General features: G+C 53.9%; 8 protein-coding genes across 8 annotated transcripts; 3 read left to right on the forward strand and 5 right to left on the reverse strand.

Moving 5' to 3' along the window:
* Positions 1-70: 70 nt before the first annotated feature.
* LAESUDRAFT_720112 (alpha/beta-hydrolase) lies at positions 71-2100 on the reverse strand. The gene is made up of 9 exons (XM_040907756.1): positions 1616-2100; positions 1402-1559; positions 1298-1340; positions 1208-1236; positions 1082-1149; positions 762-1021; positions 542-707; positions 280-479; positions 71-224 (listed from the first exon to the last, which is right to left on the reverse strand). The coding sequence occupies exons 1-8, from the start codon at positions 1938-1940 to the stop codon at positions 302-304; spliced, it is 1227 nt and encodes a 408-aa protein (XP_040769790.1). The 5' UTR covers positions 1941-2100; the 3' UTR covers positions 71-224; positions 280-301.
* Positions 2101-2171: 71 nt separating this feature from the next.
* On the reverse strand, positions 2172-3411 carry LAESUDRAFT_720113 (uncharacterized protein). Its single transcript, XM_040907757.1, has 6 exons — positions 3338-3411; positions 3225-3277; positions 2950-3170; positions 2744-2875; positions 2569-2690; positions 2172-2511 (listed from the first exon to the last, which is right to left on the reverse strand). The coding sequence occupies exons 1-6, from the start codon at positions 3356-3358 to the stop codon at positions 2281-2283; spliced, it is 780 nt and encodes a 259-aa protein (XP_040769791.1). The 5' UTR covers positions 3359-3411; the 3' UTR covers positions 2172-2280.
* Positions 3412-3840: 429 nt separating this feature from the next.
* On the forward strand, positions 3841-5658 carry LAESUDRAFT_746838 (uncharacterized protein). Its single transcript, XM_040911440.1, has 9 exons — positions 3841-3895; positions 3969-4268; positions 4321-4637; positions 4687-4828; positions 4902-4944; positions 5004-5032; positions 5096-5162; positions 5223-5483; positions 5541-5658. The coding sequence occupies exons 2-8, from the start codon at positions 4247-4249 to the stop codon at positions 5347-5349; spliced, it is 747 nt and encodes a 248-aa protein (XP_040769792.1). The 5' UTR covers positions 3841-3895; positions 3969-4246; the 3' UTR covers positions 5350-5483; positions 5541-5658.
* A 771-nt stretch (positions 5659-6429) lies between these two features.
* On the reverse strand, positions 6430-8286 carry LAESUDRAFT_754641 (uncharacterized protein; the record flags this gene model as incomplete). Its single annotated transcript, XM_040911914.1, has 3 exons — positions 6430-7148; positions 7205-7785; positions 7841-8286. The coding sequence occupies 3 exons, from the start codon at positions 8284-8286 to the stop codon at positions 6430-6432; spliced, it is 1746 nt and encodes a 581-aa protein (XP_040769793.1).
* Positions 8287-8440: 154 nt separating this feature from the next.
* On the forward strand, positions 8441-9664 carry LAESUDRAFT_754642 (uncharacterized protein; the record flags this gene model as incomplete). The annotated part of the gene is made up of 1 exon (XM_040911915.1): positions 8441-9664. The coding sequence occupies one exon, from the start codon at positions 8441-8443 to the stop codon at positions 9662-9664; it is 1224 nt and encodes a 407-aa protein (XP_040769794.1).
* A 1101-nt stretch (positions 9665-10765) lies between these two features.
* Positions 10766-12198, reverse strand: LAESUDRAFT_720117 (uncharacterized protein). Its single transcript, XM_040907758.1, has 6 exons — positions 12136-12198; positions 11713-11766; positions 11464-11659; positions 11263-11412; positions 11140-11209; positions 10766-11079 (listed from the first exon to the last, which is right to left on the reverse strand). The coding sequence occupies exons 2-6, from the start codon at positions 11750-11752 to the stop codon at positions 11065-11067; spliced, it is 471 nt and encodes a 156-aa protein (XP_040769795.1). The 5' UTR covers positions 11753-11766; positions 12136-12198; the 3' UTR covers positions 10766-11064.
* A 2375-nt stretch (positions 12199-14573) lies between these two features.
* On the reverse strand, positions 14574-15228 carry LAESUDRAFT_720120 (uncharacterized protein). The gene has a single exon (XM_040907759.1). The coding sequence runs from the start codon at positions 15206-15208 to the stop codon at positions 15011-15013; it is 198 nt and encodes a 65-aa protein (XP_040769796.1). The 5' UTR covers positions 15209-15228; the 3' UTR covers positions 14574-15010.
* Positions 14709-14861, forward strand: LAESUDRAFT_640850 (uncharacterized protein; the record flags this gene model as incomplete). The annotated part of the gene is made up of 1 exon (XM_040903628.1): positions 14709-14861. A coding segment is annotated over one exon (153 nt), but the record flags the coding sequence as incomplete, so codon positions are not given.
* Positions 15229-15789: the final 561 nt, after the last annotated feature.

Genomic DNA, 15789 nt, shown 5'->3' on the forward strand with positions numbered 1-15789 from the left:
GCTCGTGTCTTCCACTGTATCCGGATCATGTAAGATGGAACATGCAATTCTTCACTCACTACGCCGCGGCTGACCTCCAATTCTTACTATGTAGGAACCAGGGTTCCTATTCCTATATCAAAAACCTATTATACATGCAGAAAAAATCCAGTATACATGGACTGCATTTGGAGGCAATAGGTGCACGAGTATCCGGAGTTCCTTTTGTACTACTGTTATGGATACTGACAGATTCTTCAGGCCCGTTGTCCGATAATCGCTTATGAACGAAGAACGTACGGAGAGAGGCCCGTTGACGCCATCAAACGTAGCCAGAAACGTAGCCAGCCTTCCCGCCGACAACTCCAAACGCAGGTCCACCCTTCCCAAACATCGCCCGAATATCCGCAGCGAGCTCTTCTGGTTTCTCATATGCAGCAAAGTGTCCGCCGCTGCCGTGCTCCGACTCGATAACCACGTTCCCTATTGTCCGCGCCCAGCTGTTCATATATGCGAGACCCTCAGTATATAACGTGGCACGAGACAGAAAGAAGGCACGCACGTCTTGGGCACCGAGAGGAGCTCGCGCGGGAAGAACGAGAGGCCACAGGGGATGGAGCTCCAAGGGATCTGGGCGCGCTCGTTCGCTTGCGTCACCTCGTAGTAAATCCGCACAGACGCGGCCGGTCCGGCGCGCGAAAACCAGTATACAGAGACCCAGGTTAGCACTAGAGAAGCTAGGCAGTGAGACCTATCAAGCAGCAACGGTCGAGTGCACGTACCTTCGTCGTCCTCCCACGGATAATCGTCCGTCCATGTCACGAGCTTTTCGTAGATCCACGCGAGCAGACCAACAGGGGAGTCGGCGAGGGAGTAACCAAGGGTCTGCGGCTGAGTGGACTGCTCCTGGCTGTAGCCTGTGCCTTTGGTGGCGAACCACTGTGAACGCTCGAGGCCAGCGCGCTCGGCTGCGTTGTATGGGGTAAGAAGATATGAGAGCCAGAGACGGGGGAACTGGGTCAGCGAGGGCGGCTGACGAACGCTATGTGAAGTGCAAGGGGTCATTTATACATGTGAAAGGGCAGGTCAGAGTCATGCTCACGCTGGGAAGTTGGTGTGCCACGCCTTCACGTGCTGGCGTCCATAATTTGCTGCTAGCTGTCGGGCTATCTAGAGGAACTCAAATGAGAGACCAACAGGTCCTCGTGCAATGTGTCCATTAACATACCAAGCAGCCCCAGTCCCCTCCTTGTACAACTGTTCAGGAGGAGTCAGTAGGCTCGCCAGAACACTCGTCCAACTACAAATCCCAGCTCACCATACTCGTTATACCCAAGCGCCAGCATCAGCTTGTTCACCGCCTGTTAGAGTCGCCGTTTAGCATGAGCTCTGTACATTGTGAATGCAAACAGTGCCGCCCACCTCGGCATAGTGAGTCCCGTGAAATCCTCGCGCCTTGACACCCTCAGAGAACCCAAAGTTGGGCAGGCTGGGAGCCACGACGTGGAAGCTCGGGTGGTCGGACGACGCGGCCGTCAACAGGGGAAGCAGCTTCCGCACCTCGAGGAAGTGTCCCGGCCCTGTGAATCGTCAGGATTAATTCTTACACGCCGCGTACTACGAGCATGCTACGGACATCCATGCACGAACAGCAACGGTATCGCGTCGTCGACAGAGCTCTTCTGGTGGACGTAATGGATGTTCAGCGTCCCAAACCCGTCCACATCGACATCCCTCGTGTACTGCGGCAGCGCGTTGATCTTCGTCTCCGCCTTGCGCCAGTCGAAGCCGTCCTTCCACCGCGCGAGCAGTCTCTTGACATTAGCAAGCGGCGCGCCGTACTCCCATCCCGCGTCATCGAGCTCATCAGGCAGGCGGGCACGTTCGAGCTTCGTTCGAAGCACTTCGAGATCCGCGTCAGCTACAGAGAGCGTGAACGGTTGCTCTCCGCCTGAGTACATGTTGCTGATATTCGCAATGATGAGAAGATCCCGTCGCTGATCAGTGGTCCTGATCGTCGTTGAGTATCAAGCTCAAGACCGCAACCAACCCATGGCCCAATGCCGCAGAATTGTTGAACCGGCGGGTCAGGAGGAAGATGCACGAGACCGCACGCGAGCGTAGCCTGGATGAGCACCAGACTCCACGATCGCGTCACATTGGGTCATGCCTCTCGGCGAATGGGTCTTCAGCTAACGACACATCATAACGGGGTACCATTTCATGAACATTTCGTAAAGTACAACGTAGCAAACCCTTCGGAACTTGATCATATATCAACAAGTACTACCATAATTCCACTTACGCGCCACTGACGCCTCCACCCGCAGAGCCGACCGCGGCGCCCGTGGGCGCGCTGCTGCCAGCGCCAGTAGACTTCTCCGAAGGTGTCGATACATTGGCACCTGCTTGTTTTTGAGCCTCAGCGATGCGCTTCGCCTCTTCACGGATGTCGTACACCTGCTTCGATGTTGTGGTGTAGAACTGCATGACCTTCTGTCCGAACGGCGAGGCAATTGCGCGGGCGTAGTACTGCAAGTGAAAGCTGATCAGCATCTGCAGCAGGACATCGTCAAGAAGCGGACGCACATCACTCGCCTGCTTGCTGTAGCCCTTCTGCTCGTCGATCGCACGCGCCTGCTGCGTCGCACTCGCGAGCGTCTCCTGCACACGCCCCGAGATGGTCTTGTCTGGTCCTAGTGCCTTCTCGCCTGCGGAAACAAGTTAGCACGCATATACGTCATCATGGCGCACAGCCACGCACCGAGCTGCTTGTCAAGCGATTGGATGTAATTGAGGAAGCGCGACGAGATACCGTGCTTATTATCCAGCTCGATCGCGCGCTGAAGGATGGCGTCGTGGAGCTGATATCCTTTGGCAAGGTATTCGGCCGCAACTGCGTGCGAAAAAGCAGATGGTCATACTGCGGTCAATAATCTCCTTCAGACTGCTTACGATGGCGCCACTTACTCGCCGCGCGGGGCTTGTCGCTCTGCTCGTACGCGCCCTCGTGTTGCGTGCCAGGCACCTCGTCGGGATGTTCCTTCTCACTTGTCACGGTGAGCGTCGCGCCATCGAGGCTGCCGCCGTTGAGCATGAGCGCCGTCTTGGCGGCGGAGGGCTTTTCAAAATGAATCGTCGCCGACTGCTTCTCTGGGTTGAAGTCGATGGATGATATCTTGCCGCAAAAACTGCATATTGCGCTTAGGAACGGAGGAGATCGCAAATGACCTGCTGCGACTCACGAGAAGAATTCAGAGAGATGCTCCTGGGTAGTGGAGGAGGAGATGTTGGAAACCTATGCGACGGCATCGCTCAGCTCTTGCTTCTCCTCGACGAGCAACAAGGGAGTGCATACCTGGACTGGGTATGTCGACATGATGGAAGAGGGATAGAAAGACGTTGATCACACTCAAGTTGATGCGGGTATTCATACTTCGACCAGAGCCGGCTTGGCTCAATTTCTGCGCCATAGTCAATGACGTCGCTGCCCATGTGATATGCCAGTGCCCTATCCAATAGACGCCCAATGTGCCTTGCATTCGACCACCATGTGCATCAATACTTCAAGATTACAATACCAGTGCGGCCGCGGTTACCCTTATTCGCAATAGAGGCGAATACACTTCGACGCGTACTATGGCTCGAGCGATGGACTCGCTAGATCAACATCCTGGGGGACGCTAAAAACGGCGACTGGTATGACGATAAGACCCGATGCATGTGCCATATATGCGCGGCAACTGTCACCAACTCGGCATATTTCCGGGTGCATCTGGTGTTTGGAGCTCACGGAGGTTCGTAGCATATCGCATTAACCACTGTCGCGGCGCTCATTGAACGTTCTTCATCACCGGCTTACGGCATTGCATTTGCTGACATCACTCATGTTTGCGCATTATATATGCCTTCATAAGTACGTGTTCATTACCCTCCACCTTTGGAACAGCCATTTCGTGGATTTAATGCAGAATCGGTTCTTTGGGCAGGCCAGAGATATCGAGCCAATCTGAACGTCATATCGGATTGTGGTGTCCCCGTCAAATATGCATATGGCACGATCGCAATTCTACGTGCAAGAGATGAGATTGGCTGATTTCGAAGGAATTTGGATTTGGATTCACATTCGAAACGCGGTCACGTGACCAACACCAACGCGATATGACTATTTAGCGTGCGTTAGGACGCGTGGCCATTGGCCAATACATTCCGTGCGACAAGCTTTGTCCTTTTGTCCTGCCATGGGAAAAATGCGAGTGACACCGGAATGACGGACGGTCGTCATACAAGTACGTGCGTCAGCACATCACGTATGCTACTCTGCGGGAGCCTCTGACACAGATCAGGACCAGACTCCCCTTTACACTGTCCGTTCCCGACGCCGATCTAGACCTCCTTCACAAGAAGCTCGACTTGCGAGCCTGCCCGATGAGCTCGATGGCGAGAAGTGGCAGTACGGTGCGCCTCTTGTCGATATCAAGCGGCTAGTTGCGCGTTGGAAAGATAGCTTCGACTGGCGAAAGGCAGAAGTGAATATCAATGCTTTGCCACAGTTTACGACAGACATTGAGGCATATGAGTTCGGGAAGTTGAACATCCACTACGTGCACCAGAAGAGCTCGATCGAAAATATGCTCCACTCTTCTTCCTGTACGGATGTGTGTTGCGCTTCAATTGCTAAGTATGAATTTCACTCCTTCAACATAGGACCGGGTCATTTTCTCGAAGTACGAAAACTACTTCCGCTATTGGGGCCGCTTCGCCAGATCATCCGAACTCTCGCGTCATCGCTCCCACTCTACCAAATTTTGGGCCACCCAAACAGAGGGTGTCAAGAAGCGAGGACTTTGTGCGACTTACTACGCCAAGGCCAGATGCACTTAGCGCCTTTTGTACCAAGTCCTCATGCCCGAGCTCTGCAGGTGGAAAACAAACTCATGCTGGCGCTCGGATGCAAGGAGTACGGTGAGTCAGGCGATTTCCATTAGCGGGCAAGTCTCTTGGTCACTGACCCTTCCTGTCAGTCGTAAAAAGAGGAGACTGGGAGCACATGGTAGGCCACGACATTCAAATCGCCCAGAGCCTTCTGGTACCGGCCTGACACTCCTACGTCCAGATAGGCAGACTGCTAGCGGAGAACTATGGACACCAAGGTGTGAAGGCCTGGCACACGATTCTCCCGTGTAAGCTCAATTCTTCTCTGGTTCTTCTCCCTTCTTTCCATTGAGCCTTGAAAATATCAGTAGCATGTTCAGACCTCCGTGCCCAAAGAAGCTCCCTCATCTGTGGCTCGCATACCTCCTGACACCATATAGCCAGGTAGAGTGCGGCGGCCTCAAACGTATGAAGCAATTCAACGCGAAAGGGTAGGGCAACTTCTTCGAGCAGTCGGCTCAGCTGCAGACAATTGGATACTCCCTCGACTCCCTGGTCGGTCTTCTCGCGTGAATTTACGAGAAGCTAGTATCATGTACGGATGACTAAACCGTGGGAGGACGACGAAGGTGAACATCCTCGTCAGTCAATACGAATGCGCCTGGCTTATCATCCTCACTCTGCAGTGCTCACCTGATTCTCTGTGTACTGCTTCTCGCGTGCCAGACCAACTGCATCCGTACGTACCTACGAAGTGATTCACCCCGCATAGCTGCGCGCATGCGATAGAAAATATGATCTTCGAAACAGAACACAAAAGTGGCGGGCATTTTGCTGCACGTGAGAAGCCAGAGGAGCTCGTCGCGGACGTTCATGCGATGTGACCCTGCATTTGGCGTCGTTGAAGTCAAGAATCGCCATGATGTTTTATGCAGACGCATCGCTCCAGACAACGCCCACGCGACCCATTGGCGCGTAACTGGTCTGCTACATCATTTCGTACGGTGGGTCAGTATATTTTGTGCTAAATTTCCTTTGCCTTACGCAGTTGATTTCTCGCAGAATGGCGCGATAGGTTAGCAATAACGCAGTAATACAGCAGGTCTAAACTACGATTCAACGACAAGGCAGAAGAAATATGTACAGCAGCTGCCAGAGCGATGAATCTAACAGTAATTAGCGGACAATAGCAGCAAGAAGGCAAGCAAGGTCCTGCGACAGTCCATTTTTTAATAAATAGCAAAAATCGAAGAGGAAAGGTGTGCGCAGCTGAAAGGAGAAATGAGGTCTAACTGAACCAGCCTCCAGCATATGAGCAGGAAGATCCGTAAACCCACTCGAAGCACTGTGGACCGGATAGGTTACACTGCAGAATATCATGTACACACCATTCCCTTTCGAACCCCACACCGGGAGGCCCAATCACGGAAAGTAAAACACAAAAGAGAGAACAACCAAACAAGTGATATCGTTTCGGCTCTGGTATAGGTCGTCCTCAAGCCACAAAGTGTAAACGACTACGGAAGATGAGACGAACAACAAAACACGTCCTGCAAACGTCTCTCGGTCGCTGCCCTACCAATTCATCGAGTTCTCTCTCAAGATCGGCGTGGAGATCATCGCCGGTGCGATCGGCCGGCGTTCTCGCATGGCATTGTCCTGGTTCAGCTGCGAGTCGTAAGATGCGGCAGCGGCGGTCGCAGCAGTCGCGACCTCCTGGAATCCGCGCAGCGAGTCGGCGGCGTAGTAGAAACTGCGCCTGCGCTGCCCGCCCAGACTGTCACGGTCGAACTCCTGACCCTCGGGGCGAGATCCGTCGTATGAATGTGGGTCGTTCACAGGTTCTGCCAAGCGTTGATGAGCCAGCTCTCGGCGTTGCTTGATGGCACGCATGACCAGGAATGCGAGCGCAATGAGTGTGATACCCCCGAGCGAAGTTACGACACCAATGATGGCGTCCTCGCGTGTCTTCGATTTTGACGAGCCACTGGTCGCAGCATTGCTGCTGGAAGACGGTGTTCCACTGTTGCCGCTGCTGCTACCCGAGTCCGATGAAGAACTTGTTACTGAGTCAACCGCAAAGGAGGGGTTCACTTGCTCAGCAAGCTCGGTGTAGATACCGGATAATCCCGTATAGAACGACGATGACGGGTCCTTGATCTGTTGCGCGAGCTCGCTGACAGAGCCTTCAGGAATATAGCAGAGCCAGACCGTAAGCAGGTCATTTGCGTCATCCTCGCCAGTGTAGTCTGAGGGCACCCAGACCTGCAACGCGTATTCATACACAGACGACACTGTGTGCGTTTCTGAGCTATCAAGTTCAAACAGTAGAACTAATGAAAGCACGTACCACTGACGTTAATGGCGGTCGCCACGACCGTGGGCATGTATGCAAAGATCTGCGATGACGTTGTAGTATCATTAACAACATGTTCCCAATTCAGTGTGTTAAGATACAGGAGGCTAATCTCCTGATACCCCGATGGAATATCACTCTGGGAGACAGGATCTGCGGGATAGATTTGTGCGGGTAGCCAGGAAGGCAATGGTGCCGAAGAGGGACTGGCCGTTGTGGCCGCACTCTGACTAGACACCGTTGGCGTCGATGTGGACTGGTCTGTCTCCGAGTACGATGCCGCAGACGATGGTGAAGAAGTCGTCGGCGTTGCAAGAGCTAGCGAGGTGGCCGTCAAGAAGGTGTACGCAGAATTGACGGACGGCGTGTATGTGACTGTACTGGACGTCGAGCTCGAAGATGCGAGCGTGGTCAGTGAGCTAAACGAAGCCGTGCTAGAACTAGATAAGCCAGATGGGAAGCTGATCACAACCGAGCTGCTAGCATTGTAACTCATGCTACTGCTGGAGATCGAGGACGTCCAGTTGACTGAGGATACCGTCGATGGAATTACGGACGAGCTGTTGGTTATCACACTGCGTTACACAAGAAGATGAGCTGTTTACCATCTCATGACAGGATGCAACGTACCTCGATGTCGGTAGTAACGTGAAGGTGCTAAAGTTGGAGGTCGGGAGAGGCGTACTGGTACTCGGCGATACACTCCCGTTGACTCCGGTCGAAGTGGGCAGCAGTGACGAATTGGACGAAATCGGGATCGACGGGGATGCTGTAGAAGACAGGTTTACTCCGACAGCCGAGCTCGAGAGCGTGCTGCTGTAAGACGTCGCAGACGACACTGTAGTCGCGGACGAAAGCGTGCCATTGAATGATGACGCCGTGGCGGTGGCATTGACAGAACCACTGGATGACGACGTCGGGAACACACTCGTCAGATTCCCGGATGCGCTAGAGCTCGTGGAAAATATAGACGATGATGTGAGCGTGCTGTTCCCTGTGGGCGCAACTGAACTGGACGCGGTGCCGCTTGCGTTCGCGGTGGAAGTTGGCAGGCCAATCGACAGCGAGAGTGACATTGACGAACTGAAACCAGACGACGTCGCGGAAGATGCCGGCGCCGACGTCACCGTAGCGTTAGCAGAGCCCGTAAACGACGACGAGCTTGCGGTGGCGGATGCATTGGTGAAGGTTGACGAAGCACAATTGCCGAACAGGTCGATGATGCAGCCAATGCTGGACGGCGTGATCGCCGACGACGCCGCGCTGCTTGAATATGTCACATTGAGGCTGCTCGACGCTGACGTCGAGGATGCAGTGACGCTCGAGTCCGTCGCATTTGCGCTGCCCGAGGCCGATGTGGACGATACGATGATGCTGGAATCCGTCGCGCTGCTTGAGGCCGACGGGGAAGAAGTGATCGTCGAGGACAACGCGCTGCTCGAATCGGTCGCGTTCGTGCCTGCCGTGGAGGACACACTGGCAGAGGACGAGGTAGCCGAACTCGAGGTCGTAGAGCAGTCGCCGATGATACCCGCGATACAGAGGCCTCCACTGGACGTCACGCTCGCCGAGCTTGCGCTGCTCGAATCACTGGCACTCACACTGCTGGTGGCAGATGAGATTGTTGCACTGCTGGGATCGACCGTGCTGGATGTGGAAGACGCGACGCTGATCGAGTCCGTCGCACTGGTTGCAGACGAGGATGCAGAGCTGCTCGAGTCGCTAGCACTGGTCGCAGACGAAGATGTGGCGCTATTGAAGTCGGTCGCGCTCACACTCGCAGACGACGAAGAAGCCGATATTGTGCTGGAGGGACAGTCGCCGAGACCCTCGATACAGATGCCGCCGCTGGATGATGTCGCACTCGCCGAACTCGTGCCACTGGCGCTCGCACTACTGCTAGGCTCAGACGAGGAAGAGATGCTGGTGGAATCAGTCGCGCTGGACGTAAATGCCACAGAGCTGCCAGAGGCCGTGGAGATTGCCGTAGACGACACCGCGCTGCTAGAATCAGTCTCACTCACACTTGCAGATGAAGAGATTACCGAGGATGTGCTCGAGGGACAACCGATGTCGATGATGCCCGGGATACATAGACCTCCAATGGACGATGTTGCGCTTGCCGAGCTGGTGCTGCTCGAATCACTGGCACTCGCGCTGCCGGCAGCAGATGAAGACGCAGTACTACTGGAGTCCGTCGCGCTCGTAGAGCTGGCGATGCTAGACACAGAAGACGCGGCACTGCTCGAATCCGTCGCGCTGGACGCGGAGGATGACACGACACTGCTCACATCCGTCGAGCTCGCACTGGACGGGGAGCTATCGGATGAGGAGCTCGACGCGCTCGAACTTGCAGCGGAGCTAGATGCGGGCGTCGGTGAGCTTGCGGGCGTCGACGTCGCGGGCACCAGTGCCGTCGTCGGCACCACTCTGTTGATGAAGCGGCTAAAGTAATCGGGGTCTATGAAAAGACGACGATCAGTTGGAGGTTCACTATGAACATTATCGCTCGTAAATGCAAGGCCTCATCCATAGACGTGTCAGTGGCCGCAAGTAGTCACACAGATGATGCAACAGAACAGTGAATTCTCTTCCGTCATGTTTCGAACCTCAATACAACGTTCGGTGCTGCGGAAAATGCAGAGCGATTAACACGAGAACACTGCTATCGCTGGCCACTGCCCTGAGTAACCTAGGCTCACGACCATCCGCAGCAATGGAATTTACAGTAGCAACTCGCCCCAGAGAAGCAAACGCTCCCTCGAGCGTAATTGTTGCGGGAAAGGTTCCGTCCCAGCGTTGATAGCCGTCTAAATGCCTGCATTTGATGCAAGCATGAATAGCTCGCCGCTGCGCCACGATACGCCCACTTCGAGACGTGGCAAGGCGACGTCCGCTTGCCACGAACGAAAACACGTCAAAGCAGTGATCAGCGGCGTAGAAACTCACCGAAACCGAACCCATTGTCACCCTGCCTCCCACGGACGGTGTCGGCGATGCGTTTCTGGATTTTGTGAAGCAAGGAGCGACGTGCATGAGAGGACGTGAAGGAAGAGTGAGTAAAGGCATGAACTAGCGAGAACTGGAGGATGAAAGCAAGTAGAAAGACCCTGAGGAGAATATGGCGAGGGAGAAACATGAGTGCTGCGCTTAGTTACGGGGGGTTGCTAGGTTGCTGCAGGTGAGCGAGGACGGCGCGACACTGCTGGAGGAGCGTCCGCCAGGGAGAACGAGCGTGGTGCTGCTATGGTGGGCAGGTGGGAAGGCCGACGACGAAGGCAGTGAAACCGACGAGGAGGGGGGGAGGAATAAGTTAGCGGGCGAGCAGTGATGGCGGGAGCCTAGATCTTTGTCCTTATTTTCCAGCTGCTATGAAACTGTTGCCCCCGCAGTTCCGAATAATCTTATTGCCGTGCCTGACGTTCAGAGTGACAGATGCATTCCCTCAGCGAGAATGTCTGATGCAAAGGAGTATCCTTGCAGAAAGAGAGCTGTTTTCGTTGCTGTTCGACTTCGCGGTCGCACAGCAACGGACGCCGCACACGTGCCCATAGGGTTTCAACGGCAGTAAATCTGTGAATCCTAAGTCCCCCGCACTGCTATTTACGTAAATCCAGGACAACATCATCACCGTCGGTGATATCTTAGAGCAGAGATGCAGATGGCAAACCATTTTTGACGGCGAGGATAGCATATCTTGCTTGATATGGGGCATGGAAGGTACGCGTACATGACAGGATCAGACAGATAGATGCGGATGCAATGCAGGAGTACGACAACGCCAGCAGTGCGGGCGTGCGATGCACTGCACCAAGTAGCTTGGCTGGCTAAAGGTGAATGCCCAAAGGAGGCGATTAAATGAACCCAATCTTGAAATCACAAATGTGGTATCAGCACACACTGACCAAGCCATAGCGAATGTAACGGACCTTGTTTGCAACATCCAGTGCATCGTGGTCTGATGTGAGACGCACGTACGCCTTTTTCTTGCCGTCAGGGCTGCAATAAACGTGGTCAGCATCGCCTGTGACAGATAACAATTGATCACTCACCGGATGAGCGTGTTGATCTTCGCAGCCTGGACGTCGTACAGCTTCTTTACAGCGTCCTTGATCTGGCGCTTATTCGCCCGAAGGTCAACGATGAAGACGAGGGTGTTGTGCTCTTCAATCTTCTTCATGGCAGACTCCGTGTTCAATGGCCTGTGCAGCATAGCCTCAATACCAGAATACGCCCATCGCATAGTTACTCACGAGACAATCGTCCTGAACTGGTCCATCCGCGGTGCATGAGGGATCGATTTACGGGGGTACTTGGGGTCACGGGGAAGGCGGAGGGTCTTGGGACGGTGGAACGAGACGGAGTGGCGCACTTTGCGCGCGCTGTGCTGGTGAGTGCCGGCGAGCGCAGCCTTCTTCGCAGCCTTTGCTTTGGCGTCCTTGGGCGACGCTATGCACCTCGTTTCAGCCAGACCTTCTGACGCAGCGCAACAGAATGCGTACCCTTCGTCGCCTTACCCTTGGAAGTCTTTGTCGGAGCCATCGCTGCTGCCTACTCTGCAAATGAAGGGTTAGCATGACATTTTCGGAAACGACTGATTGCCTGGACTTCGACACTGCAGAGCTCCGGACGGTAGAACGTGATCTGCAGTGAGACTGAACCACGACTTGCGCCGCAAATCCCTCCCTCAGACGGCCATACATTCCGTGGGTGTCAGAACCTCCCGAAAATCTACCCTTCGCATCCATCGAGCCTCGAGCTCCATCCTCCTTCCAAATCGCCAGAGCGCCCGTCTATCGTCATCCCATCACTGTCCGCCGAATCCACCCTTTCCCACCCTGTGATTCGCCTCCTGGCTGTGATCACAGCATCCGAAGCTCAAGCAGGCCTCTGTCTGAGCATAATGACGGCAATATCGAGCTCACCTTGACGAATGTCGCCGGATGTTGCGTGGGTGGATAAGATTTTGGAACTTCTGAATGAGCCGCCACTTGCCCAGTTTGGAAGGTCGGGTCGGCGCCGGTACATCGCGTTGCGCGGGCGCTTGTATGCTTCGATATCGACTCGGATGTGCTCTTGTTTCCGCTTGCTGTACCGTTTGAACATCTGTCTACGTGTTACTCCGAAAAGCCATTACACTGATTCTATTCTGATTTTTTGCGACTTTGTGGAACCGCTGCTCCGAATTCGAGAGTCATTTCGCGCCTGACTGAGTCACCGGTGAGACAAATTTAACACGAGTTCTGCGGCCGCGCCTTCTTTGAATGCCACCACTGCAGCTATTCACAAGATTTCTTCTATTCTGAAGTATGTAAGGAGTATATTCGCGCATTTCTTGTGACTGCACGAGAGTCCATTGTGAATGATTAACAGTCTTAGCCGACAGAACTGCATGGCAGCTGCAGCTGATGGTGAGGCTGTCCCACAACGCCAAAACCGAAGTTCTTTCTCCTTTCCATGATTTTATGGCCCTTCTCAAAATTTTATGTCTCACTTCTGGTCATGCTTGTGCTTGCGACTGCTGTGCGAGACGACATCATGGAACCGTCTCCACCGACGACACATGCAGTGCAACATATAAATAGCCAGTCTTCCTATACAGGGAATCACTCCATTGTCCTTCGCTGGTGGAATAGACCTTGTTTTCTGACATGTTACCAACATGTGTCGTTCGTTTGCATACATCTCAAATTGGGAAACAGGTCTACCAGATGATGTTTTCAATGTTCCAGGTCATCCCCTATCAAAGCAGGTGCTCGGTCATGACGTGCTTCTTCTGCTATGAGCCCAATCCTATCAAGCAACAGACCCGGGTTGACATCGGTACACGTAACACTCCATTCAGCATGGATGGGCTCGGCATAGCCTGGTAGGCCCTCTTTATTCGTCACAATGGTTATTCAAAACTCATCCGCATCGATCTAGGTACCCAATCGCACGTGCAGAGTTCCGGGAATAGACGGTCCACACCCCGCAGTCTGAAGCGTCCCGCGACTGTCCATGACCGAATCTATCTACAAGTCAATTTGCGCCAACAAGTCTAGTTGGCCGTCTTTGCCTACATTCGCGCCCGTGAGCGGCGGTACTGCGATCTCCGAGTACAACTGCGTCCTATTCCAAATTGGCCGCTTGCTCTTCGTGCAGACCGGGTCTGTTGCCCACTTCAGTGTGATAAGGCGAGAGGTATCTCTGGACATCTCGCACGAGGCTCTGCAGTGCCAACGGGCGCCAAGCTTCTCGCCGCCCTTTCTTCACGTGCCTGGAACCGAGCAGGGGAAAAAAAGCACAGCAGATTTCACGCCCACTCGCGGAAGTCATATTCATGATAGAGAAGGCTTTTCGAAAGGCCTAAGAAGTCCAGCGCGATGCACGATGATGTGCTGGAACTCTTGAGCGTCCAGCCTGCTTGGGCAATCACGGACCGCACTCAGCTTCTCCTTATCCGATTCCAGAATCATTCCACGGAGCATCCGCCTCCTCCACCAACGCTGGTGTTACCTTTATCTCAAATGTCCTGATCATTCGGTCGGAGCAGAGTTTGTCAGAGATCGTTAAGGGAAATCAACGAGCACAGAGAGTATGACATTGTCGCTGGCGGACCGACTAGCGACGACCGACTGCCTATAAGGAGGACCATTATGGGGCTGGTCAAGAACCAGGAATGTGCAATGGTAAGTCCGGACATGGTAATCTTACGGGTCACCTTAGGCATGCAGCTATATTTGATTGATTCAGCATATCTACCTCAGCTGTTCGTCTTATAAGGACCGGTCAGGCAAAGCTCGGTCAAGCGTCATCTGCTTGGATGATCCCGCGCGATGCAGCGAGAAGTCTCCGGACCCGAAGGCTGTACATGGTATGCGGGGTTTCAACTTGCACTGTGCGCTTGATCTAATGCATGTGGTGCAGTAGCCATCGTCCAGCGACTCCAATCGGAAAATGACTGTTGGAAAGGGCGGGACAGCATCCTTCAGAACCAGATTATGGGGATCCAGTGCACGCTGCTGTCGCGGGATCATTACTATGAATATGTGACATACGTGATCATTACAAAGCCGCCTCTGATGCGGCCAACTTATCCGCCTGTGAGAAGAGCCGCTCGAGTTTCTACGGCGCCGACCTGTACGACGTGGACTTCGTCTTCCTTCTCCACGGCGAAGCACTCTCCAGCGAGCATGTGCAGTTGTCCCCGGTCATACCGGCCATTCATGCCAGAATTTATTGTGGTATCTCCGGTCTTGAAAAAAAGAGCTGTCCAACCATTATCGTATCGTACACCACACTCTCGACGACTTCTCCGTCCTCCGTCGATAAATACTACCGCTCAAGTCTGGACTTCCTCCTCTTCGGATCATCGACCAGACACGTCCAATGATCCGTACCGGAACCTGGCAGAGGAAGCCTTACACGAGTCACTGAGGTTTGCGTGTTTGCCCGATCCAATCACAATAGTAGGCTATAGGCTCGCGCTACACAGACATCGCATCCAACACTGTGGGCTGTCCTGCTACGTCACTGCCAACAGATACCCTGTGCCTCGTCTCCTGACCTCGGATTCAGGCGCATGCAACCGTCTGTCTATCCGAAGAAAACGACTTCCACACACCTGGCGGAGAGAGTGGGCTTCAAGCATGAAGGACTGTTACGATAGATGGATACTACTGCCGAGCCGCTTGCAGGCGAAGGCGATAGGCCATGCGAAGGCTATTTGATATGGTTACATCGAGGCAAGGACCCTACACTGTTGATATGGCGATATGCTTGATTGATCGGCAGCACGGAGAGAGCACGCTGACGCGGTCATAAATAGAGGCGAAAATTAAGGACTCCAGCCGAGCTACGTCCACAGTAACGAACATAACGGGAGGATGGAGGAGCGCCTGCACCTTGAATCCGCTGATGAAAGAGAGCCACCATCGACCGGGACGTGGAGTCACCGATGATTCCGTAGGCCAGAGTTGGATGGGCTGGAAGCAGCAGACTGCTGTGTCCCGCCATATGCGTGCGCAGCCTTGCATCACCGCTCAGTCGGACTGCGCGTCATTCGAGACTAGCAAACTAGACTTCACACTCTCCTGAGCTGGACCGCAGCCGCCTTGCATGCAGTTACGGAAAGATCAACACGACAAGCAGTGGTGGCCATCGTTATGACCGTCCTTCTTTATCCAAACGCACGGCATCCATCAATTCTAGCTGACTGCCGCTAATTAAGCAAGACATATGCGAGGATCCCATCTCCCGAAGCGTCACGGACGTGTCAGGACATCCCGCAGCAACTATGTACGAACGTACTCAGTTGCTATTCTGGTATAGTCGCACACAAAGACATATCAAGGCAAGATCACCATGATCGGTAGTGTATGGTTTCCCGAAGATTTGATGGAAAGCTGCGCAATCCGCAGTCGATCGCGGCTGAGTACAGGCTGTATCGACATCGCGCGCAGTCAAATTACACGTTTGCGTTCTGTGTCCATCACTTGTGGCTGCGCAGATTGGCTGTGCGTGATATGACTGTCGGAGGCGGGCGCGAAGAGTCCGACCTGTGCGTCACACAAAAGGGTGATGTTGCAGTCGTTTCG

This window comes from Laetiporus sulphureus, assembly GCF_001632365.1.
Source record: "Laetiporus sulphureus 93-53 unplaced genomic scaffold LAESUscaffold_2, whole genome shotgun sequence".
NCBI lineage: Eukaryota > Fungi > Basidiomycota > Agaricomycetes > Polyporales > Laetiporaceae > Laetiporus > Laetiporus sulphureus.

Excerpts from the sequence above, each read along its gene's own strand:
- LAESUDRAFT_720112 (XM_040907756.1), bottom strand. The coding sequence starts at position 1,940 with ATGTACTCAGGCGGAGAGCAACCGTTCACGCTCTCTGTAGCTGACGCG. Across the intron at positions 1,560-1,615 it reads GTTGCTGTTCGTGCATGGAT|GGCCGGGACACTTCCTCGAG; the intron begins GTCCGTAGCATG and ends GACGATTCACAG. Across the intron at positions 480-541 it reads CTCCTCTCGGTGCCCAAGAC|CTGGGCGCGGACAATAGGGA; the intron begins GTGCGTGCCTTC and ends ATATATGAACAG.
- LAESUDRAFT_720113 (XM_040907757.1), bottom strand. The coding sequence starts at position 3,358 with ATGTCGACATACCCAGTCCAG. Across the intron at positions 3,171-3,224 it reads CATCTCTCTGAATTCTTCTC|TTTTTGCGGCAAGATATCAT; the intron begins GTGAGTCGCAGC and ends CGCAATATGCAG. Across the intron at positions 2,691-2,743 it reads ATCGCTTGACAAGCAGCTCG|GCGAGAAGGCACTAGGACCA; the intron begins GTGCGTGGCTGT and ends TTGTTTCCGCAG.
- LAESUDRAFT_746838 (XM_040911440.1), top strand. The coding sequence starts at position 4,247 with ATGACGGACGGTCGTCATACAA. Across the intron at positions 4,829-4,901 it reads TGTCAAGAAGCGAGGACTTT|GTGGAAAACAAACTCATGCT; the intron begins GTGCGACTTACT and ends CGAGCTCTGCAG. Across the intron at positions 5,033-5,095 it reads GAGGAGACTGGGAGCACATG|ATAGGCAGACTGCTAGCGGA; the intron begins GTAGGCCACGAC and ends TCCTACGTCCAG.
- LAESUDRAFT_720117 (XM_040907758.1), bottom strand. The coding sequence starts at position 11,752 with ATGGCTCCGACAAAGACTTCCAAGGGTAAGGCGACGAAGG. Across the intron at positions 11,660-11,712 it reads CAAGGGTAAGGCGACGAAGG|CGTCGCCCAAGGACGCCAAA; the intron begins GTACGCATTCTG and ends CGAGGTGCATAG. Across the intron at positions 11,413-11,463 it reads CAGTTCAGGACGATTGTCTC|GCCATTGAACACGGAGTCTG; the intron begins GTGAGTAACTAT and ends TATGCTGCACAG.
- LAESUDRAFT_720120 (XM_040907759.1), bottom strand. The coding sequence starts at position 15,208 with ATGGCGGGACACAGCAGTCTGCTGCTTCCAGCCCATCCAACTCTGGCC.